At 38.3% G+C, this 24704-nt stretch overlaps 1 protein-coding gene across 1 annotated transcript in view; it reads left to right on the top strand.

Annotated features, from left to right (window-relative positions):
- The window catches only part of frem2b (FRAS1 related extracellular matrix 2b), a 113131-nt gene that overhangs the window by 75371 nt on the left and 13056 nt on the right, over positions 1-24704 (top strand). Inside the window, exons 7-17 of the mRNA XM_060888077.1 lie at positions 5919-6068; positions 8375-8584; positions 8708-8905; positions 10201-10365; positions 14076-14258; positions 16446-16576; positions 17579-17734; positions 18964-19267; positions 20259-20390; positions 21607-21938; positions 24075-24267. Coding sequence (XP_060744060.1) covers positions 5919-6068; positions 8375-8584; positions 8708-8905; positions 10201-10365; positions 14076-14258; positions 16446-16576; positions 17579-17734; positions 18964-19267; positions 20259-20390; positions 21607-21938; positions 24075-24267 — 2154 coding nt within the window. The remainder of the gene's footprint in view (positions 1-5918; positions 6069-8374; positions 8585-8707; positions 8906-10200; positions 10366-14075; positions 14259-16445; positions 16577-17578; positions 17735-18963; positions 19268-20258; positions 20391-21606; positions 21939-24074; positions 24268-24704) is intronic.

The raw sequence follows: 24704 nt of genomic DNA, 5'->3' as shown, positions 1-24704 counted from the left end.
ATCATTTTTTTTATTTATTTTATTTTTTTAGAAGATTTTATTCCCTGGTAGTGAAGTGGCATTGGGTGTGGTCTTTAGGAAGAGTGACATTGGCACTTTGAGCTCTTCAGCCCTCAGAAAAATAGACGAACAGTAGACAAGTGATGCTTTTAAAAGCACAGGAGCATGAGCTCAAATCTTCTGCTGTATAATACAAATTGCAAAGCTTTTGCCAAAAAGGAGAGCCAAATGTTATAACGCACTCTTAAAGGATTCTTAATGTGAACTTTTAGGATTGATGAAGAACTTTTACTGTGGGATTGAGATCTAACGCCTCAGTACTAAAATAAATAAGGTATAAAACACCTGATGCAAAGTTGACTGCTTTCCTATTACGGCATTTCCTTCTTTTCATTTGTTCATGGTTGCTTTTAATGTTGTGGAATGTCTCTAAAACATATTAGTACATGTTATCACTTACGGCAGCTATAAACAGTCATTATTTTTTATCGCCAGTCTTACTTTTTATTCTGTCTCTTGAAGTTAATGAGACAAAAAAAAGAAAAAAAAGCAGCTTGTCATGTTACTAAAATACTGCACTTTATCCTTCAGGAATGAAAACTGTATACAAAGTGCTGACACTGGAGACTCTTTCCCTGAACTTTAAATAAGCCTCCTAACCCTTTAGCAATAGTCACGGATACGTAGGTGTGCAGTTGAGATTAACTTTTATATCCCCCTTTTATTCTAATTCAATAGAAATAGTCATCTTACTCATTTTCTACCGCTTATTCGAACTACCTCGGGTCACGGGGAGCCTGTGCCTGTCTCAGGCGTCATTGGGCATCAATGCAGGATACACCCTGGACAGAGTGCCAACCCATCACAGGGCACACACACACACACTCTCATTCACTCACGCAATCACACACTACAGACAATTTTCCAGAGATGCCAATAAACCTACCATGCATGTCTTTGGACCGGGGGAGGAAACCGGAGTACCCGGTTTAAACCCCCAAGGCACGGGGAGAACATGCAAACTCCACACACACAAGGTGGAGGTGGGAATCGAACCCCCAACCCGGACAGGTGTGAGGCGAACGTGCTAACCACTAAGCCACCGTGCCCCCCCAATAGAAATAGTGTAAAATAAAAAAATTACATATATACAGAGATTTATATATATATATTATATGCACACATGCACTATCATGACAGTTTTCCTTTTAAGTCCCTATAAATTATCTGTTACTATAGAGACAATGATGTATTGTAACCTGGGCATGAATATAAACCTATCATTTAAATTATAGCCAGCAAGCTGGTTGTGACTATTAATCAATGCCTTCTGACCAATCAGAGTCGAGAATCCATCAGAGATCTCTTATAACAAGAATTAATGATGCATCAATACTCGAGTAAATAATTCACATTCTGTTCATAATGTGAAGGTTTTTTTTTTTTTTAAGAACACTGTAACAAGATTACAGTAATAAACATTATCTTCCTTGCCAGGTCATGAATTAACTGTATTGTGGCTTTGTGCCATAACCGTAACCCAACACGGGTAAGGAAAGGGTCGTGAGAGATGTAGAGTAAAGCCGGTGATTTGTCAGCCATGTATCCCATTATAACATGTTTGTCTCCTTTATGAGATGAAGCTTATCTGATTACAGGAGTTCAGACACACTCGTACATCCATGCATTTATACCCATGCCAAGGCAATCAGCAGCAATTACCCCTTAACCTCAACCCTTCCCAGATCTTGATCTGTCTACATGAACAAATCCCTACAACGCCAAGACTTCTCACGCTAGAATGTCACCTGAACTAGAAGGAAAATATTCTTCATCTGTTGAACTTATTTTCTAAAGTAATTGTTCCCCTCTCTAAGCCTCAAGGCATTGCCTTAAGATCCATTGGCCACGGGTGTTGGGTTTTACACAGCTTGCAAAAAAATCTCACCTTCAGGTAATTTGTGAATTTTTTTTTTTTGCTGTCGTTTTGGGTTTGAAGCAGATGATTTGCATACAGGGCACTTTGAGGAAATGAGATCCTGTATAAAAGTGTCTGAACCGGAATGTTTCATACTGAACTTTTCAACCTACTTAAAATGTTCGCATTACAACTTTGCAGGCTATTGTTTAAGCTGTGGGGTTAATTCAGGTCACATTAAGACAATGTTTTATCTTCCACTCTGTCAGAAAGGTGCATTTTTATTAGCATAACAACACACTGCTTGCATGGCCGTACATTCCTCGAAATAATCTGATGGTTTTTAGAAAAAGACTCAACGGCTCTGCGTTACGCGTCAGACGCACTCGCAGGTTTGATGACTGAAAGACGGAAAGTCGGACAGGTCGCCAGCGGGGTTTATTTTCTCTGCGCTTGGGTATGATTCCTTCCCTGGACGTGCGCTCTGTTAACGCATCACATCGTGTCAGTCGGCTTCCCGAGCTGACAGCATATCTCTCAACAAAGCACATTTGCGAGCTGAGAGCTACAGAAGCATTTTCACAGTGTCTGTATGTGTCTGTATGTGTGTCTGTATATGTGTGTGTCTGTGTGTGTGTGTTTGTGTGTGTGTGTCTGTGTGTGTGTCTGTATGTGTGTGTCTGTATGTGTGTGTCTGTGTGTGTGTGTTCGTGTGTGTGTCCGTGTGTGTGTCCGTGTGTATGTCCATGTGTGTCCGTGTCCGTGTCCATGTGTGTGAGAGAGAGAGCATGAGGGAGAGAATGAGGGAGCGAGAGAGAATAAAGGGGAGAGAGAGAGAATGGCAAATGTGAGTGAGAGAGTGTGTGTGAGTGAGAGAGCGAGTATGTGTGTGTCCGTGTGTGTGTCCGTGTGTATGTCCGTGTGTATGTCCGTGTGTATGTCCGTGTGTATGTCCGTGTGTGTGTCCGTGTGTGTGTGAGAGAGAGAGAATGAGGGAGAAAATGAGGGAGCGAGAGAGAATAAAGGGTAAGAGAGAGAGAATAAGGGGAAGAGAGAGAGAATGGCAAATGTGAGTGAGATAGAGTGTGTTTGTGTATGAGAGAGAGAAAGAGAGAGAGAGAGAGAGAGAGAGAGAGAGAGAGAGAGAGAGAGAGAGAGTATGTGTGTGTGTCTGTTTGTGTGTGTGTGCATTTAAGCACCTATGTACGTTGCTCTGGATAAGGGCGTCTGCCAAATGATGTAAATGTAAATGTAAATGTGTGTGTGTCTGTATATGTGTGTGTGTGTGTGTGTGTGGAAGAGAGTGAGAGAAAGAAAGAATGTGAGTGAGTGAGGTAGAGAGAAAAAGGTGTGTGTGTGTATGTGTGTGAGAGAAAGAGAGAGAAAGAGCGAGAGAGAGAGAGAGAAAGAGAGAGAAAGAGCGAGAGCGAGAGAGAGAGAGAGAGAGAGAGAGAGAGAGAGAGAGAGAGAGAGAGAGAGAGAGAGAGTGTGTTATGAACACAGAAATTTGAGCAGAGGGTTAATCTTTAGCAGGTCCAGACAGGCGTGTGGATCTCCACCTCTGGATCTTTTGTCAGGGCCATAAAGTATGAAGACCCTTAAAATCACGCCTGTGTAATTAACAGAAGATTGCTAAAGTTAAAATAGAGAAAAGAGAAAAGTCTCTTTTTTCCTTCGGAGTGTCTCTTATATGGGGATTAAATCATCACTTTCTGCACTATAATGACAAATTGCATGTTCACTACAACACAACTAAAGCACAGTGCATGTGATAACATGTTACTGCATGAAGGTATGTTCTCACTTCTCCTGCTCATTTACACACTTAGTAAGTAGTGGATCATGTATAGTGAAGGTGTGCTCACTTCTCCTGCTCATTTACACACTTAGTAAGTAGTGGATCATGTATAGTGAAGGTGTGCTCACTTCTCCTGCTCATTTACACACTTAGTAAGTAGTGGATCATGTACAGTATAGTGAAGGTGTGCTCACTTCTCCTGCTCATTTACACACTTAGTAAGTAGTGGATCATGTATAGTGAAGGTGTGCTCACTTCTCCTGCTCATTTACACACTTAGTAAGTAGTGGATCATGTATAGTGAAGGTGTGCTCACTTCTCCTGCTCATTTACACACTTAGTAAGTAGTGGATCATGTATAGTGAAGGTGTGCTCACTTCTCCTGCTCATTTACACACTTAGTAAGTAGTGGATCATGTATAGTGAAGGTGTGCTCACTTCTCCTGCTCATTTACACACTTAGTAAGTAGTGGATCATGTATAGTGAAGGTGTGCTCACTTCTCCTGCTCATTTACACACTTAGTAAGTAGTGGATCATGTATAGTGAAGGTGTGCTCACTTCTCCCATTTCTCTGTACATGCTTGTGGTACTTTTTAATTAAGTCATTTGGGCTCATTTTCCCAAACACACACAATTAAGCGGTTGAAGTAGAAGTGCTTTTTTTTTTGTAATAACTTCAGAAACAAGTTGTAATGAGTGAGGAGCAGGAAGGATAAACCCAAATAAAAGGATCTTTATAATACAAAAAAAAAAAAAAAGGTTCAGTTTCTTTTTAACAGCAATAGAACAACATTAAGAGCCAAATCGAACACTTTTTTATTCAGGTTTTGTAAAAGAACATTTATATATTATGTGTACCAGGGTTTTATATAAAGAACCACTTATTTTATTTTATCCAAAAAAAAAAAAAAAAAAGATATCTTAAATAATCGTCATATAATTTTGGTCATTAAAAAAAAAATTTTTTACTTTTTTTTTACTTATTATTGTTATTATTTTTAATACAAAATAATAATACAATTAATTCAAAAAATTACTTGATGAATAAGTAAATACAGATGGATATGTGGGTGGAGTGATTGAGGGGATGGATGGATGGATGGATGGATGGATGGATGGATGGATGGGTGATTGGATGGATGGGTGATTGGATGGGTGGGTGATTGAGAAGATGGATGGACGGAGGGATGGGTGGGTAGAGGGATTTGATGGATGGATGGATGGATGGATGGATGGATGGATGGGTGGGTGGATGGGTGGGTGGGGTGATAGATGGATGGGGAGGCTAGATAGATGATCAGAGTAAAGGATAAGTTGGGTGAATGGACATATAAGTGGATGGATTGGTGGAAGTGTGGACGGAATGATGGATCTCTTTTGTTAATAATAGTCTGGGATTGAAGTAAGAAATTAGAAGAAACAAGAGCAATAATAATGTTACTGATCTTAAAGTGCAGTGAAGTAACTAAGTGACTAATATAAATAAACCTGGGATATCTGAAAGATTCTTAAGTTTGTGTCAAGTTGTGTCCATTTCATTAGTGTCTGTTTTCTTAAGCAGCAACATCCCGTCGTCCCGTTGGACGATCGAAGATAAATCTCCAGTCCTAAAATTCCTGCAGGATCTCAGTCCTTGTGCACACCTCAACACAGTCAGGATCTCAGATTCTTCATGTATTTGACATTAATAGACACTCGGTCATGTCATTCTGACTGATGAATTGTTTCCAAACCATTTCCCATTTACTGCACATTTATTCTTTTAGCACGAGCTATTAAGCAACACTAACCGATTAGAGTCTAAAATAAGAGCAGGTGATGGTAGCAGGTGATGGTGAGTGTCTAATATTGTCTCTTTCACAGGTCTGGGATTTGATTTGAGCTCACACCCAACAAGTCTTGAGCACCAGTACACAAATTACCTTTATGGTATTTTGCTGATGCCCTTATCAAGGCATTTAGACAACTGAGTATCTGAGGGTTAAGGGCCTTGCTCAACGGCACAATAGTGTTGGCTTGGTGGTCATTGGATTTAAACACACGACCTTCCAAACAGTAGTCCATCACTTTGACCAATGAGCTACTACAGCAATCCGATCGCATCCGGTTCTGTTGTTTCTGGAAATTTGTATTGATATCCCGGTCAGATCTGAACTACTTCTGATTTTTATTGTTTTTTTTTGCCTTACTATTTCCACAGCACCCGTGTTTTATTTTGGAGACACGGAGTACCATGTGGACGAGAGCGATGGCTACGTGGAGGTTCGGGTTTGGAGAACAGGATCTGACCTGTCCAAGATGGGAACAGTTACAGTGCGCTCACGGAAAACCGACCCCGTTTCAGCTGAAGGTTTGGAATTCCAAGCAATGAATTCTCATTGCTTTTTACACCTAACCCTAAACAGTATTTAGGGTTAGGTGTAAAAAGCAATGAGAATTTTGTAGGTGTAAAAAAGCAATGTTTTTTTTTCTCCAGGGGTCAAATCAGTACTAAGAAATAACTTTAAAGTGTTCACACAGACTATATAAAGTAGAAGGATCCAGAAGAAAATGTATTAATGTGAAAGTCAAAGAGTTGCTGCTTTTAAATATATGCAAGAATTTAACAGTAAATATTTCTGACTAATAATATTAAAGTGGTCACAGCATCTGATGAATTTAATTAGATGCTTTAAACTGAAATAAATAAAATACACAGGAATCCAGTCTATTGACGTACAGCATACAGTCGTCAACCAAACAGGAGACTAAGAAAACCTTGACTTGTCGGTCTGAATACAATAATGCAAGGAATAAAAGAGGAATAAAGGTAAAAAGCTGCTGTAGGTAAAATATAACTCTTTAGTTCAAGTGAATCTAAGATTTGCTTTTTTCATGATAACCTTCTGGGTGTGTTAATACGTTTCTTTTTTCCGTTTGTAGCCTTTATCCCTTTTTGTGTCTGGGACTGAACTTTTACGGGCTTATTGCTCTCCTACTAGAGTAAATATTGCCTTTGCAGTATATAATCTAATGGTACACACACACACACACACACGCATTCACACACACACGCACGCACACACACACACTGCAGGCTTGAGGAAAAAATTGAAAGATTAAAGAGTACACTACAAACAATACAGAGCACAAAGCTGAGCAAATGAATAACTCAGTCATAACTTCAAAGCTGAAATATCAGGTGCCAGAAAGGAAAAGCAGAAAGTGTTAAAATCTCTTAAAACACACTGATTAATGGATTTTTTATTTTTTTATTTTTTTATTTTTGTATCTTTTTTTAGTAATCTTTTTTTTCCTTTCGGGTTCATTGGTAAAATAGTCTGTTTCTGTTATCAGTCAGTGAAGGTTCTGTATTCTTTCATATGAGAGAAATGACAACTGTAAATTACACCCTGGCGTAGAAAAAAGTGTCATTCACACAAGCATGAATATTCTGTACAGAAAATCAACAGAGCATGTCGTTGTCACCTGCATCCTGTCACGCAGGAATAAAATGCTAAGCCTCCGAACATTTGGTTTAATTATCACAAAAATCCTCCAGAGTGATCAGTTGCCTTAAGTGTGAATACACACATATATATATATATATATATATATATATATATATATATATATATATATATATATATATATATATATATATAATTTTACTTTATATAATTTGTGGTATGTTCAAAATCAAATATGGAAATTGCTTTTGAGCATCTTTGATTTGTACCAAGGAATTCATACATTTATTACAAATAAATCTATGTTTCTGTGATTGTTGTAGTGAAATGAAATATTATTAGTAAAAGTATAATAATAATAATAATAATAATAATAATAATAATAATTATAATAATGCTTATTCTTATTAAAATATTTCTTATTTAATAGTTTAATTTTACTCTTGTCGCTATAGCTATCTGTGGAGTGATGAACCTGTATTATTAATATTAGTAGTAGTAATAGTATTTTAATTTATATATTTAGTGATTATATTAAAGGATTGGATGAATTATTAATTTCTTAGAAATTGTGTTGTGTTAATTAATTATTTATTTGCCCTAATAACCTTTTGGAAAGCCTTTAAATGTAAACAATAATAACAATAACAATAATACTTTTATTATTGTTATAACAATAATAATAATAATAATAATAATAATAATAATAATAATAATAATAATAATAATAATAATACCAATACCAATACCAATACCAATAATAATACTTTTATTATTATTATTATAATTATTATTATTATTATTAGTATGATTAGTAGTAGTAGTAATAGTAGTAGTAGTAGTAGTATTGTTATAATATGTTTGTTATTATTGTTAAAGAATTAGTATACATGTTGTAAATATTGTTGATTGGGATAGTGCATAATAATAATAATAATAATAATAATAATAATAATAATAATAATAATAATAATAATAATAATTAATGATAATTAATGATAATGACAATAATCATTTATTTGAGGAGTGCTGAACCTGTTCCAGACTTTTATGCAATTTATTATGAGATTTTACCAAAAAATAAAAATGTCCCTTCGAATCTAAAATGTTTAAGTTTATTTACTGGTAAATAAGTGAATAATAATGTTCGAGGGATAATTGGTGAGGAATAATGGATTCTATTCCACTATCTCACTGTTTGCTGCAGCTGGTGAGGATTACGTAGGAATCAGTAAGAACCTGGACTTTGCACCAGGCGTCAGCATGCAGACGGTCCGCATCACCATTCTGGATGACCTGGGTCAGCCCGTGCTGGAGGGACCCGAGAAGTTCGAGCTCGTCCTCCGCATGCCCATGAACGGCATTCTGGGAGAGCCGAGCAAAGCCACCGTGTTCATCAACGACTCGGTTTCAGATTGTAAGTGATCTCCATTATCTCTGTGTGATATCCCAAGTGTGCTTGGAAAACTCCTATTCCGTAATTCTTTCTCCTTATCCTTTGTACATTTCTTCTAACAAATGATCCGAATTAATTGCACAGTGCCAAAGGTACAGTTCCGAGACGCTACATACACAGGTAAAGAGAACGACGGAAAGATTACGGCTATCATTTACCGCAGTGGAGATCTGAGATACAGGTCCAGCGTGCGCTGCTACAGCCGTCAGGGTTCTGCTCAGGTCATGATGGACTTCAACGAGAGACCCAACACGGACGCTTCAGTTATCACGTTCCTACCAGGTCAGTAGCACGGCTGTTCAATTTTATTCAACGAATTCAGACACAGAGAGAGTTTAACGTTATCTTATCTTAATAATCAGGTTGAAACATATTCAACCATGGAAGAGTTTTACATCAGTATATCCTAGTAAGTTGACACAGAAGTCAGTCAGAAATCAGCTTTCTTACTTTGAATCTTTAAAGAATGGTGTGCAATAGATGGTCAGATTTTATTAGGATTAAAAAAAAATGTAAAAATTTGGATTAACATTCAATCTGATTTCATTGTGTGCTGTTTTCAGGGTCCCTTAAAAGTAGGGTCTCCGTTGTTTGAAAGCCAATGTTGACATATAAAATCACCAAAACAAACACGCCCCTAACCCAAATGGGTCCCACCCCTGTATTGATGGCTCCGCCCACACATACATATGTAACCCAGGCAACTAATGGAAAGAAATGTGTCTTTATCATAGCTGAAGGGAAGAACAATACGATTGCAGATAAACAAACAAGCAAAAATGACACACAAGCATAATCATGTAAAGGACAAAGGCATATATTAGTTCTGTGTAACAAAACAAAACCAACGTTACTCTCCTATCGAGAAGGAAAAAAGCGCCTCGGCGTCTTAAGTAAAGTTGGTCACATATTCACAGATTGGAGTCTCACGAGTCAATAACTCTTGAGCTAAACACTGTTACTACACAAAACACGGTTGTAGCTGCCTCTCTACATTACTACAATAGAAAAGAGGTGTTATTTGTGTAGTAACAGTGTTTAGCTCAGGAGTTATTGACTCAGGAAACTCTAATTTGTGAATATGTGACCAACTTCCCGCTCCTTCAGTTCTCTCCAGCGCTGGAAAGCTGATCCTATATTAACACGTCCTACTTCTTACCTTATCGTAAGCCTTTCTTCGCTTTCTTTCTTTGTTTTTATCCTCCATGTCAATGTTAAAACCGCTTTCTGCTAATGTCACACATGCGCACTGAACACTTTCTCCGCCCATATTGACAAGACCCGCCCCTTTCTGCTCATTGGCTACACGTTAGTTTTGTTTTTGTTTTGTTTGGCGGCCCAACGCAGTTTTCTGAAGCATTTCTCAAACAACGGAGACCCTACCTTTAAATAATCTACTCAATTGAAATCAGCTAAAGACCAAATGGTTCTTAATACCTAATTTGGACATTACTGAAAAACAATTAAGAAATAGAGTTGGACAGAATTTTGACGTTTTCATTCTATAAGTACCTTAGACTTCTTGCTTGCTTGTTAAAACTGGTATTGACTTTCTGACTGCGTTTGTTTGTGTTTAGGGGAAGTGGAGAAGCCTTGTACTCTCGTTCTAGTCGATGACACGGAGCACGAGGAGGTAGAGGAGCTCAGGCTGGTCCTGGGAAGCCCTAAAAGCGAGTCTCCGTTCGGGGCGTCTATAGGAGCTCGAAATGAGACACTGGTCAAGATTAAGGATGATGCTGACAGTAAGTCGAAATCTCTGCACTCGTATCTTTCCAGACCGAAGCACCAGAATGGAAAGCAAAAAGAGAGCATAGTGCTCCAATACCTGGTTGCTTGCGGTGTAGTAATATTACTAATAAGCATAATAATAGCCAGGGTTTTTTTTGTGTGTGTGTGTGTGTGTGTGTGATAGTATGAGGTAAAGGAATTGGGTATATAATTCTACTGACAGTATGGATTTGAGTTAATATTCCAGGGCCTGTATTCATAAAAATTCTTAGTGCAAATAGTTTCTCCTAGTAATGAAATTGTAAGAAAATTCTTAGAAATGTTGACGTTTCCCCTTTAAGATTAAAGAGAAGATTCTAGTAAAGATAAAAGTTATTCATTAAGCATCTTAACCCTTAAAGGGTCAAAGGGTTAGGAGTAGTCAGGACTTTTAAGAGGATTAAGAGTTTCTTTAGCAGAGGAGAAGATGAAAGGTGAAGAGGGAGAAGAAATGTGTTGTATATAATATTTAATAATGATAGTGAGGTAATAAGATGATACAGATTAGATCGTGTGGGGATTATTTTTGTGACCAATCATATTAGAGGTAACATCTCAGACACAGAGCTGAAATGCCATAACAGAAGAATTGATATAATTTGTCTCGATGACATTTCTGCTCTGTGTCGGAGATGTTTACATTTACATTACATTTATTACATTTATAACATCTGTAAAATATGATCGCGAAAATCACGAACGTAATCCCTACACGATATAAACTCAAATGTCTTAACATAGAGACAAAGTGAAGGCTTATAATAGACCAGATTTTAAAAGCTCTCCTAGTTTTCTATCAGACAACCAATCACAGTCTTCAAAACCATGTATCACCTAGTAACAGGGTTAAGCCCCGCCTCCTCTTTAAGATAAAAGTTGTTGTATTTTCTTTGCTCAGAGTTGCTCTGAGATCACTGAGTTCACCTGAATCACTCTTAAGATTCCTAGTTAGACATTTTAAAGCTAGATTAGGAGCTCTCTGAGATCATTCTTACAATCTTTATGATTACGGGCCCTGGTCTACCAACAAGCTACTTTTTGTCCCATGATCCGCACTTTAAGAGCTCTGTATCTGCATTCCTACCTTGTATCAGATCCTAATGTGAGTCAATTTGTGTGCCGAAAGGCGAAATGGAAAAGCAAGACATGGTGATATACTGTAAGGTTTTATGGTTCTTGTCAAAACTCACATGACTCAAATATTTTTTTTCCTTAGAATTTAGATCACGATTCTTATTCATGATTCTCTGACAGGCCACTTTTAACAGTTATGTATTAATTGGGAATTTCATATTCAGTCCATATTATTCAGTACATTAATATTTGTTTAGTCAGACGGGGCAAATTAGTTTCTTTCCACTGCACACGAGCACTCGGTTTGTTTTAAATTTCGCTCTCGGCTCGAGCGCTGTTCTGTTTTTCCTCTTTTCCTTCTGTGAGTTTATGTGGAACAACATCTATGGTTATCGGTTTCAACGAATAAGAGGAATAGCGGTAGTCTGTTTTGTCTACCGGTTTCCTGAACGCAAAGGCCGTGGAATCGACCGGATAAGATTGCTTTGAGAAACGATTTTAATCCGATTTTTAGTATCACGAAAGCGATCGTGAAAACTCTGAAGCTTGCTGGTTCAAAACTCATTATGTGAAGTTGGTACCTAAACAGGAGGGTTGTTAATGCTATGTTTCTGGATTAATACCAGTCTGTCGTGATGCCCTGAGGCAAAGCTCTTTAGCCGTTTAGCCGTAAGCGTGGACGCTAGTAATCAGCAAAGTTTCCACTTACTAAATAGATCAATAAAGTAATACATTCGGTCTGTGGTAATTAGCATGCTAATGATTTTGGGCATCTGTGCACACTACCACAGAAAGTCCAATTAATACGAGACTCGTTAATGATAGCTTTAGCGTTATTATGGTACAACTCAAGCTCTACTGTAGTAGATCTTTTCAGTATGGATTTTCTATTAACTGCAGTCTTTTCCAACAGCTTTGAAATATTTATTCTCCAACGGTGTGAAAGATCTGTCCGAGTATGTGCCAGTTTTCTTTCACGCAGCTGTAAATTCACTATGAATTACTCTGATAGTCCATCATCACTACGTGTAGCCAACAGTGACTGTATGTGGAGTTCTACCATCCTAGATTCCTGACAGTTTCCATGCCTGGTATTAACTCCAGTGAATTCTGACAGCTTTAATTACCAAGTTCAACTCTGCGAACCCTCACAGACACATCATCACCTCTTGTTACCTTTGCAGAAGTTTATCCTTTCTGGCACGAGTGAGCTGACAAAAGAGGTTGTAGTTATGAACTCTATTATTTGCTGATGATATTAAAGAGACGTTTGAAGCTGAAAAACGCACAAGCCTGTGGGTGAATGTGAGCAGCGGTTTAGCTGAAAGCTCCTTTGAATCCCAATGTTAGATTTATCCACAGTCTATTATGATCATCTATAAAGGTCCTGGTGGTATATATTATGCATTATATCACAGTTCTTCGGAATTCTTGATTGCTCTGAAGATTATTTTTCTGTATCCTTAAGAGCTAGTTCAAAAGGATATGTAAGGTGAATACAAAAAAATCTTATAAGACTTATAATAAACAAATCAGTTCAAAATTAAGAAAAAAACGTTTTAATTAGTTGATGCATTGAAGGAGATTTTTAGTGTCAGTAAGTTCAGGTATATTAACTGTGTATATATAGCAGGGCTGTCAAGAGTCACGCATTGAGAGTGACAGTCACGCATTTGGGTCTTTTCTCCCGCTCTCCCGCCACACATCGTATTTGTCACGCAGAAAAACTTTTTGACTATTTATCATATATTTAATAAGCCTCAGCGCCCAAAATGTATCTGTCCGCACCGATGTCTCTATGGAACTGAGCAGGAATCAAACTCCCCTGGAGTTCTTAGTCGAGCCTGACACTTATCAGCCAATCAAAAAAAGAGGCTACACAATAGCCAATCAGAAAATAGCATTATTGTATCTGAGTAAGATTTAACACAACAACCAATAAAAAAAAAAAAAATATATATATATATATATATATATATATATATATATATATATATTTACACACACATTAGAGAGGGTATTTTTGATGGTCGGTTTGAACAAAACCTCAACACGAAACAGCTCGTCTCTGGACGGGACATTGTCCTCAATCATGACCCTAAAAATGTCTGGGCTTGTGCTGAACTGTTTTAAATGGGAGCAACATTACAAATGCGTCCAAAAAGGCAACAAACACTTACAATAAGCAACACCAGTCATAATCTCTCTCTCTCTCTCTCTCTCTCTCTCTCTTTCTCTCTCTCTCTCTCTCTCTCTCTCTCACACACACACACACACACACACATAATAAATGGAAATTGAACAAATACTTTGTACTGGAAATGTCACTCTTGCCTGTCTTCAAAACTTGAGAGCCCTGATATAGTATAAACTATGGCATTCTTTTTTTTTTTGTTTTTTTTTTGTAAATGCATTTCTAAAATATTTAACACACCGACACTACACAGAGAATGAAGAGAACCTTTTTGCTCTTTTAGTCTCATCTTCATTTTAGATGGATTTTGGCTTTAAGCACTTTTGAGAAGCCTCAGAGTAACCGAGATGTTTTATAAGAAGTGTTGACGCCGATAAAGATTTCACATATGCCTTCTGTGCACCGTCTCTCCCACAGAGGCCATCATCAGGTTTGGGCTTACCAAGTTCAGCGTGAGTGAACCCAGTGAATCCGGGCAAGTGTCTGTGGTGAAGGTGCCAGTGCTGCGAGTTGGAGACACCTCCAAAGTGTCGGTGGTGAGAGTGCACACTAAGGACGGCTCAGCGACATCCGGAGTGGATTATCACCCGATATCACAGGGTGAGAGAAATCAAACGTACATACACATGGTTCATAGATTCAAGTCTCAACTGAATCAGTGTGAGATTTTAACACAGTTCAAACCTTTAGCTTGGGAAGAGACACTGAAACAAGAAGTGAATCGTTTTTTTTTTTGTTTTGTTTTGTTTTAAGATTTTATACACTGCTGGGGCTATAAATCATGGGTTGTCAACTGGAAGACCGCGGTCTATGTCTGGTTCCATTGAATTATTTCGCCTGACCGAAGCTGTGCACTTTGTAAAAATACAGTAGAAATAGAATAACTGATAAATTCTTTCTTCTTTGCAGCTCACATGCATTTGTCTAAATTATTTCACTGAAAGCAAATGTGGTGAGAGGACAAAGGCGTTTGCATTTATTTATTTATTTATTTATTTATTTAAATAATTACCATCCTGTGATTTGTGACATGACAACATGACTAAATACATTTTCTTTTAAATAAAAATGGACAGAAAAGTGCAATTATTTTAAAAAAAAATAAAAACCTCAGAATAGACATGCATCAGGAGAAAAGTGGTGATGTGATAGCAGGCATGCTTTTTTTTTTTTTTAACTTTTAATACTTTAAATGGGTGGTAAAACACGTTTTTTTTGAAGGCTTGATTGTGTTTGTCCGGTGCACTGTAACATGTGTTCATGCTTCGTTTTTTTAAAAAATTGCATTATCTTTCAGATATTTTACCTTTATTCTACACCGCTCTGTCCCTCCTTGTAAAACGGTCTGATGGTTTCCGGGTTCTATGAAGCCAGTCCGTCAAAAATAGCAATGGGCTTTGATTGGTTAGCTGTGGCCCAGTGTGTTGTGATTCGCTAACTGCCTAGTGCACGTTTTTCGGCAACGTCACGCCCCTTACCTTTACCAGTAGTCTTATTTAGTATTCTCGGAGGAGAGGTTTATGTAAATATCGGGGTTAGTGACGTCAGCAACCCTGGAGGAATGTCGTGTAGTCCTTACCGGCCGTTTGCTGTAGTCCTTAGAAATGGATTTCTTTAAAAGCAAATATCTCCCTTTGCTTAAAACTTTGAACATTGTAACTTTGCAGATGTTGTTTATGCTCAAACAGGAACATTACACACTAGCTAAAGTTAGAAAAGTGAAATCGTGTTTTACCACCCCTTTAATTCATGCAGCCTGAGAGACAAAGAAAGGCCACGCATATTAACATGGGAATGTACAGGTTGCTCACACGGCTCTTTGTCGCCACGGCTCTCACATAAGAGAGGGATTGAATGGGATTAAAAAGCATTCATGAGCCTGGTCGAAAGTCAAGTGTTGAAGTGCACAACAAAATAGATAATGGATGTATGTAAATTAGACCATTTAAACTGGTCGATAAAGATTAAGCGTTAAAAGGTAATGTCTATCAACACCATTCAACAACCCTCACACCTCCCAGGTTGGGAGTTCAATTCTTATCTCCACCATGAGGGCATGGAGTTTGCGTGCTCTCCCGGTGCTTCAGGGATTTCCTCAGGGTTCTATTGTTTCCCCCACCAGTCCAAAGACATGTGTTGTAGGCTGATTGGCATCTCTAAATTGTCCATAGTGTTTGAATGGCGTGTGTGTACAGTATAAGATTGTGCCTTGAGATAGGTTGACGCATCATTCAGGGTTTTCCCCAAGGTCCTCTGGGATAGACTCCAGGGTCCCTGTGTAGGATAAGTGCTACTGAAAATGAATGGATGGATGGATATTAGTTCCTTATCCAGACCATTGTAATAAGGGAATTATAGATCTCTGGAGCTTCAAAGGTTTAGATTCTGCATTATGAAATACATGTCTCTATATACTAACAGAACATGAGGGTGAAATGAATGCAACAGAAATACAAGGCACAACAAAATGTTCAAAACACCAGCTGTGACGTCTATGACGAAGTGTAATTTGTCTAGGGAAAAGCTGAGAGTTTCAGAGTAAGCACAGCAAAAAACTACCCAGTCCCTGTTTACCCATTTTGTAGATTTGTCGAAAACTCTTGTCAGGTTTGCATAATTTAAAGTAACTTTGAATTATTTAAAAGTCGATCTTGACAGCGCTGCGTAGCTGTAACGGATGATGTAGCACAGGTCCGTAAATATCAGCAGATCAGCAGTAAGCGAGTTCACATTAAGGTGTATATTTTGCATGACTGATTTCCAATTTGCACTTCACATCTTCCCCAGATATTGAATTCAAGGAAGGAGAAACTGAACACACGGTGGAAGTTGAGATCCTGTACGACGGCGTGCGTGAAATGAGGGAAGCGTTCATGGTCCACCTGAAACCCGATGAGAACATGGTGGCTGAGATTCAGGTGCTCGCTGAACAGTTTGCACAAATTACACATTTAATTTAGATTAAGAATTGTTATTTAAAGCTTGAAAGCACAGAGTATTCTCAACACCGTATAACGCTTCCATAAGAAACAAGAATACTTGGTGTATTCTTGAATGACCTTTATATGTTGGTACAGTATGGTTTTTAGAGGTGGGAGTAAGTCACACATGTGCAAGTCACAAGTAAGACTCAAGTCATGAATGTCAAGTCAAAGTCAAGTCGAGTCTTTTTTTAATATTTGTCAAGCAAGTCTCAAATTTGTGACTTAACTCTGACTCGGGTCAAGTCGAGTCCCCCATCTCTGAGTCATTTACCTCAAGTCCGAGTCGTCTCAAGTCATGAATGTCAAGTCAAAGTCAAGTCGAGTCTTTTTTAATATTTGTCAAGCAAGTCTCAAATTTGTGACTTAACTCTGACTCGGGTCAAGTCGAGTCCCCCATCTCTGAGTCATTAACCTCAAGTCCGAGTCAAGTCTCAAGTCATGAATGTCAAGTCAAAGTCAAGTCGAGTCTTTTTTTAATATTTGTCAAGCAAGTCTCAAATTTGTGACTCAACTCTGACTCGGGTCAAGTCGAGTCCCCCATCTCTGAGTCATTTACCTCAAGTCCGAGTCAAGTCTCAAGTCATGAATGTCAAGTCAAAGTCAAGCCGAGTCTTTTTTTAATATTTGTCAAGCAAGTCTCAAGTCTCAAATTTGCGAATTAAATCTGACTCGAGTCAAGTCATATGACTCGAGTCCCCCGTCTCTAACGATTTTATATCAAGGCTCACGCCGTGTGATTTGACGGACATGCCTGATATCGTGTTTAATGCTGCGGAGTGTATGTTTAAAATCAATTCGTGTCGTCTCTGGAAAAAACAAGCTCCTGTGTAAGTTGTTGCTATAGTAACTGTGTAGCTGGAACTGCTGTTCAATAAAAATAAATCAACGTGTTTGTCAGAAACGATTTGCTAAGCATTTGTCTTTGTATTTATACAGATGACCAAGGCTATCATCTACATCGAGGAGGGAAACAGCATGGCAGATGTGACGTTCCCTTCTGTGCCAGTAGTCATGTCATTGCTGCATTACGATAACCCTATCGGTGCCCCAGTGAGCCGACCGCCCGCTGGCTACCCAGTCCTCTGTGTCACAGTGTGTATTGAATTCTATATGCTATCAGCTGTGTGGTGCTGTGTATTGAATTCTGTATCTGTACAGAATGTGGGATCAATCTTACCGAATCTCACTATATCCTCATCGATGGATTGCTTCATGTCATTCTTGCCATTATCTGCGTCACTATCACTCTTGTCGCCATGTGTAGCCTCATCCCTCATGTATATTTTATTTCACCTGCCATCTACTGCATATAACTCTATATTTACGCTGACTACCTTTTCATCTCCATCACTTAATATCATTCTTACCATCATCTGCGTCACCGTCGTTGACGTCGCCATGTGTACTTTTATCGCTACCTCATCTGAGGCATCACCGAATGTCATTCTTGCAATCCCATCAGCTTTATCATGGTCATCAGCGTTGCCATGTGTACCGTATTCACAAACCCGTCACCTCTCACAGTTTATCTTTCTTACATTTGCTTACATATTATACATCACTCAATATCTCTTTCACTACATTCGCAGCATCAGTCACCCTCACTACCCTGTCATCCGTATCACAGTGCATCACAATAATCTTCATACCTCTGTAAATTTGTAAAAAAATAAATAAATAAATAAACAATTAATGTTAACGCTACAGGATGCACGCTCTGATCTTCAGAAAACTGGCCTTTTATCGTGCGTACCTTTTTCCATATCACTCATTAAAATTCCTATCATGTCAGTTTTCTGATTAGTTTAACCTGTTTATTCTTCTGTTTGATTACTAAAGAGCGTTTTGATGTTAAATGCACATAGATTATAGATTCTTCTTCATTCCTTTTTGTTCATCTTTCTTTCTTTCTTTCTTTCTTTTCCTTTTTTCTTATTTTACTAATGCTACTTGAGTTCCATTGATTTTACTGATGTGAACATTTAGATTCACGTTGACCCGAAACACCGGATCGGATCCAATCCGATTCGGATTTGACATGTTTTCCGATTCGATCCAATCCGCTAATAACTTTGCATTGCCCGGTGAGGGTTGTTATTTTTATATACAGCTCATTATGCTGCTTACACACAATAAAGCAGCAGTAACAGTTTTATGAACTTTTCACAGAGTGCCAGACCATATGTTTTGGCAGAAGGCTTCTTAGCTCTTAAAGTATCTCCCTTTAATTATCTTTCATCCTCTGAAACTTTCATCCTCTGAAACTTGGCTCCGGTTTCTCAGAATATTTTGTCTGTTTTTTTCTTTTTTTTTTTTTTCAGGCTTGCAATCCCAAGTACCCCAACTTCGAGCGCACCGGCTTCATCTGTGCAAGCGAACACATCAACAACACGCTGACCCGTTACCGCTGGCTTGTTAGCGCCCCCGCTGGGCCCGATGGTGTAACCACTCCTATGAGGGAAGTGGACTTCGAGACCTTTTTCACCTCGTCCAAACGCATCACGCTGGACTCTGTGTATTTCCAGGCAGGATCACGTGTTCAGTGCGCAGCCAGGGCTGTGAACTCCAACGGAGAGGAGGGGCTGGAGTTTAGCAGCTCCATCGTTTCCATTAGTGTGGAGGAGGGTGGGTGCAAAAATAATTCCCTAACATACTGCACACAAGACTGGTCAGGATTAAAAAAATCAATCTTAATATAAATAAGACTCTAGCTAGGCTATTGTGGGTGAATTTCATTTTGTATTTGTTATCCAAGGAGCTAGACGAATTAAAAACAAAATATAGAAATTAATAAATTAATAAAAACAACAGGCGGGCACGGTGGCTTAGTGGTTAGCATCACAGCAGTCGTTCGCCTCACACCTCCAGGGTTGGGGGTTCGATTCCCGCCTCCACCTTGTGTGTGTGGAGTTTGCATGTTCTCCCCGTGCCTCGGGGGTTTCCTCCGGGTACTCCGGTTTCCTCCTCCGGTCCAAAGACATGCATGGTAGGTTGATTGGCATCTCTGGAAAATTGTCCGTAGTGTGTGATTGTGTGAGTGAATGAGAGTGTGTGTGTGTGTGCCCTGCGATGGGTTGGCACTCCGTCCAGGGTGTATCCTGCCTTGATGCCCGATGACGCCTGAGATAGGCACAGGCTCCCCGTGACCCGAGATAGTTCGGATAAGCGGTAGAAGATGAATGAATGAATGAATGAATAAAAACAACAGAAAATAGTGTTTCTAAAAACTAATACTTTTTAAATAATGTTTCCCAAGTTCCTTTGTCCTTGAATACCGTTACACAATGCTAATCCATTGCTAACCTTAATCTTTGAGACCTTGTATTTTTTTGCACATGGCTTTATTCAGTAGTGATTCTTCTGAAAATCCTTTTCAGTCTATGATTAGGTCTAATCTGTGTCCGGGAATCCAGCCCAAGAAGAGCCTCATGTGGGGAATCTCACTGCTCGTTACAGCACTGTGACCATCAATGTAGCTCTCGAAAAGAATCCAGTGTTTGAGCTTTCTAACATCTCGCTAAACCAATTTGATCTCGACAGTGAAGCTGAACTGAATTGTTTCCATTGGCTGGGTTTGCTTTTAGATGATTGAGTGGAAGCTGATTGTTGTGTGCAGGTTTGTGCCAACCTCGTGTCATAGGCGCTGTGGGAGCTGAGCCTTTCTCAGCTAAACTCCGCTACACCGGGCCAGATGACCAACATCATCCCAACCTCATCAAACTCACCGTCACCATGCCGCACATAGACGGTAAGGAAAATCAGCTTTGTGCGTTTTATATATAACGGCTTCTGTTTGGTCAGAAGGTGGTGATTCATATTCCATAACATTCAAGTCATTCTGCGTGCTCATTCTAATTTTTGTTGTTTCCATAGTAACAACTAACACAGAGATGTGTATGTTGAATGCTCCAAATAATCTGATTAAATTATTAAAAACACAAAAATGTTATTAAAATGCTAAAGATTTCTGTAAGGACATATTTATGTAGCATTTTAGAAGGAGTCTCCAGCGTTAGCACAATCAGAGGTAAAACCTAAAGCGTGTAATATATGAAAAGATAAATTTCAATTTTTTGGTCTTATTGACGGAGAGAAAGATGAGGAAACAACTGCTGATACACTGAAAAAAAGGATAGCTTGGATCTAGTCAAATGTATCAGCTATTTTCTAATAAGATTAAAGTAAACACAATATAAGCATATTAATTATTGACTATTCCAATCTTATCTTACTATATATTTTTTTTAATATAGTGGATAATATTGAGCAAAAGAGAAGAGGACATTTTTAAGCTTATGTCTAGCTTTAAAATTTTTAAGAAATAAGTAAAAAAAAAAAATTATTTCTGGTTGTACACTTAATAGGAAATGTTGAATCATTTGGACTATATTCAAGATATTTTATAAACATTTTTTATATACATTTTTGTTTTTTGCAATGCAGTGGTTATATATCGAAAAATGTATAATAATAATAATAATAATAATAATAATAATAATAATTATTATTATTATTATTATTATTATTATTGTTCTTCTTCTTCTTCTTCTTCTTCTTCTTCTTCTTATTATTATTATTATTATTATTATTATTATTATTATTATTATCATTATTATTTCTGATTTTTATTACTATTATTAATATTTTTATTACTATTATTGATGTTGTTATTATTATTATTAATATTTGTAATATTATTATTATTATTATTATTATTATTATTATTATTATTATTATTATTTCTTTAGCTGTTGTATCTAGTTTACATACAACAGCTATAGACCTACAGCAAAGAGCTTGTAGACTTTTGTTTATTGTTAAAATAGGATATAAATCAGCAGATGAATTTGATCTGTTGCAATCAGTTTGACTTTGCTTCATTTGCAAAATCGTAAAGCGTTTTTTTTATAACATACCTATAAATGGCTTTGTTGAGTATAAATGTGCATTTCTCTGTGTTATAGGGATGCTCCCTGTGGTCTCCACTCGTCCTCTCTCCAACTTCGAGCTGACGCTCAGTCCTGATGGAACCCGGGTGGGAAATCATCGCTGCTCCAACCTGTTGGACTACAGCGAGGTCCGTACGCGTCACGGTTTCATCACCTCAGACATCCGTAGCCCCGAGACCATCGGCAGCACGGCGCCTTATCAGTACAGCACCACGTTAAGAGGAGAGAACACGCTACGCTTCTACCGCAACCTTCACCTGGAGGCCTGTCTCTGGGAGTTCATCAGTTATTACGACATGTCCGAGCTGCTTAGTGACTGCGGCGGGTCGATTGGGACAGACGGGCAGGTGAGTTGTTTGTTTATTTATTTATTTATTTATTTATTTATTTACCCTCCCCCTTCCTGTTGTCTTCTGTTGTAGTTAGACTTACATATAAAGATAGTTATGTCATATTTGCCTATATCCAAAATAGAATTTAAACAATACAGTATGCCAGTAAAACAATACGCACTATAACTATAATTAGTTGTATTCTGGCCCTGAAATTAGAGCAGAGGTGCTCAGCTCTGTCGTGTTCCTTTTATAACGTTATACAAACGTACTTAAAAGATTGAAGTTTTTAAATGGCTGTGACTAGTCATAGGAATGACTCTGTAATAGCTGTGATTAGTTTTGTTTATAAAGCTAATAACTGAGATCAAGCTTAACCCATAAATCCTGTAACGTTATTAGGGAGTCTAACAGAGTCATCTTTTACAGAAGGCCTGTTGTGATGATGTGACACTTGTCCGTGAATGATTCATTTCAAATACAATTTTATTTGTATGGCGCTTTTAACAACGAACATTGTGTCAAAGCAGTTATAGAGAAGGTAAGAACTATAGTACAGAAAGTTCAAGATTAATATTAGACTTATGTTTAAGTGTGTTTGTATTTATCCCCAATGTATTTATCCGACTGTGGTGAGGAAAAACTCCCTTAGATGGAAGAGGAAGAAACCTAGAGAGGAACCAGACTCAAAAGTGAACCTCATCCTCATTTGGGTGACACTGAAGGGTGTGATTATAACCTGTTATAAACACCGGAGAGCGTTATTACGAATAATGTCCTTTCTGCGGTCATATACAGTCCGACAAGTGTGTATTGATGAGAAGTTTGTTGTCCTCAAAGACCACACGGAGTTGCCATCATATCTTTAATTTCCCAAAATCTTCATGAAGCGGAACACAACTGGAGATGGAACATCTCAAGATACCTCAGGATGGGTAGAAAAAGATAAACAAGTGGATGTATGTTGTGATGTAGAGTAACAATGTGAAATCATTCGTACATCTTCAGTAAGTTCTTTATCTGGATATTGGAACCACTTGGGTCCATCTCTGGATGCGTTCACACTCTCGTTCAGACCTGTCTTTTAGTGTAGTCGTGTTTTTAGGAGAGAACAGGACAACCAAGAGGAAACTGATTCCTGTTCATCTTAATGCCACACAATAAGAAAGAAAATGTTATGAAAATAGCAAACTCCTTCATTTTCCTGGCGGCGACTTCCCGGTTGTCCCACGAGCCCCTCTGTTTGCGTTTCTGTGGCTAAAACGGGAATTCACCCTCGATGAACTTTAGGGATGTTTTTTTTTTGTTCTTTTCTACACTCCTTTGTTTTAAAGCTGCATGGTGGCCCCTTAAACCGCTCTCCACACTGGATACACACATGCCTCCACTGGCCGGTCCTTCGTGCTCACCATGGAAACGGCTCCTAATTCTTCTCTCTGCAGTTAATTAATGGAGACGAGTGTCATAAAGGGATGGCTGAGTGCAAAGGCCACGTTGTGTTAGCATAGACCTCATGGCACCGCTATTTCTGCTAGCGTGCCTCTGTCTGCATAAGAAGTGCCACAGACCGGTCCTGTGCTAATGAATGGATGTGGCGCTGCTCCATACATCATTCTCTAATCATTTCCGCAAGACGGTCGTTTGCTGTACTGAGATTTCGGAAGGCAATATGCAAATGTAGTCTTGAGGTCATTTTGTGATTGGTAGACTCCGAGCTCCAAGTATGTGTATTGGAAGTACAATCGCAGATTAATGAAGAGTGGAGTCTGAATAAATCAGGTTTTTATCCGCCAAGCGTTCAGCAGTGGACGTTTAATAAACTGCACATAATGTCATGTCACATTATATAACAAAATTACCAATGTAGATAAATTTTTTCATATTGGACAGTTCTAATGTAGAAATATCTCATGTAATTTAAAATATCATTATATCTCATTCAGACGAAACATAAGCTTGGTTCATGATTATTATTAATCTAGTCGCAATTTTCTATGTTTATTCTTAATTTGAAGTAAATTTATGTTTTGCTGAATATTTGGACTAACAGGCCATCTAGTGGTGGAGAATTTACTGTACACATATCCACATAGACAGAACGATGCATCAGAGAGCAAAAACGCAGCAATTTCTAATCTCTACATGTTGCAGGTGCTGAACCTTGTGCAGTCGTATGTGACATTGCGTGTGCCGCTCTACGTGTCCTACGTGTTCCACTCTCCGGTGGGTGCCGGAGGCTGGCAGCACTTTGACCTGCAGTCCGAGCTCAGGCTTACCTTCGTCTACGACACGGCCATCCTGTGGAGAGACGGAATCGGCAGCCCGCCTGAGGCCGAGCTTCAAGGTCTAGAGAAATAACTTTGAAAAAGAACAAAACAATGGCTTAATCAATAACTAATATGAATGAGGTGTTGTTGTGAGAAAGAGGAATGCAAGCAGAGCTGCTGGTTGTCCAAAAGGGTCAAATTTAATATTTAATGTGCCACAAAAATGGCATCTATGGCTATTTTTAAAACCATCTATTAAAGAACCACCCATGACATATAACAGTAAATTGCACAATTTTAAATAAAGAGACATTAATTTTTATTATTAGAATTAAATACGTTACTCTTCGTCTACTTTCAGCTTTTCCCGTTAGGAGTCACCACAGCGAATCACCACAGTTTCCACCTAACTCTATCCTCGGCATCCTCTACTCTCACACCAATGAACTTCATGTCCTCATTTAACACATCCATATATCACCTCTATGCCTTCCTCTTGACCTCTTACCTGGCA

The sequence above is a fragment of the Tachysurus vachellii genome, chromosome 15, assembly GCF_030014155.1.
Source record: "Tachysurus vachellii isolate PV-2020 chromosome 15, HZAU_Pvac_v1, whole genome shotgun sequence".
Taxonomy (NCBI): domain Eukaryota; kingdom Metazoa; phylum Chordata; class Actinopteri; order Siluriformes; family Bagridae; genus Tachysurus; species Tachysurus vachellii.
The sequence above is the reverse complement of the archived record's forward strand: the minus strand, read 5'-3'. Positions and strand labels throughout refer to the sequence as shown.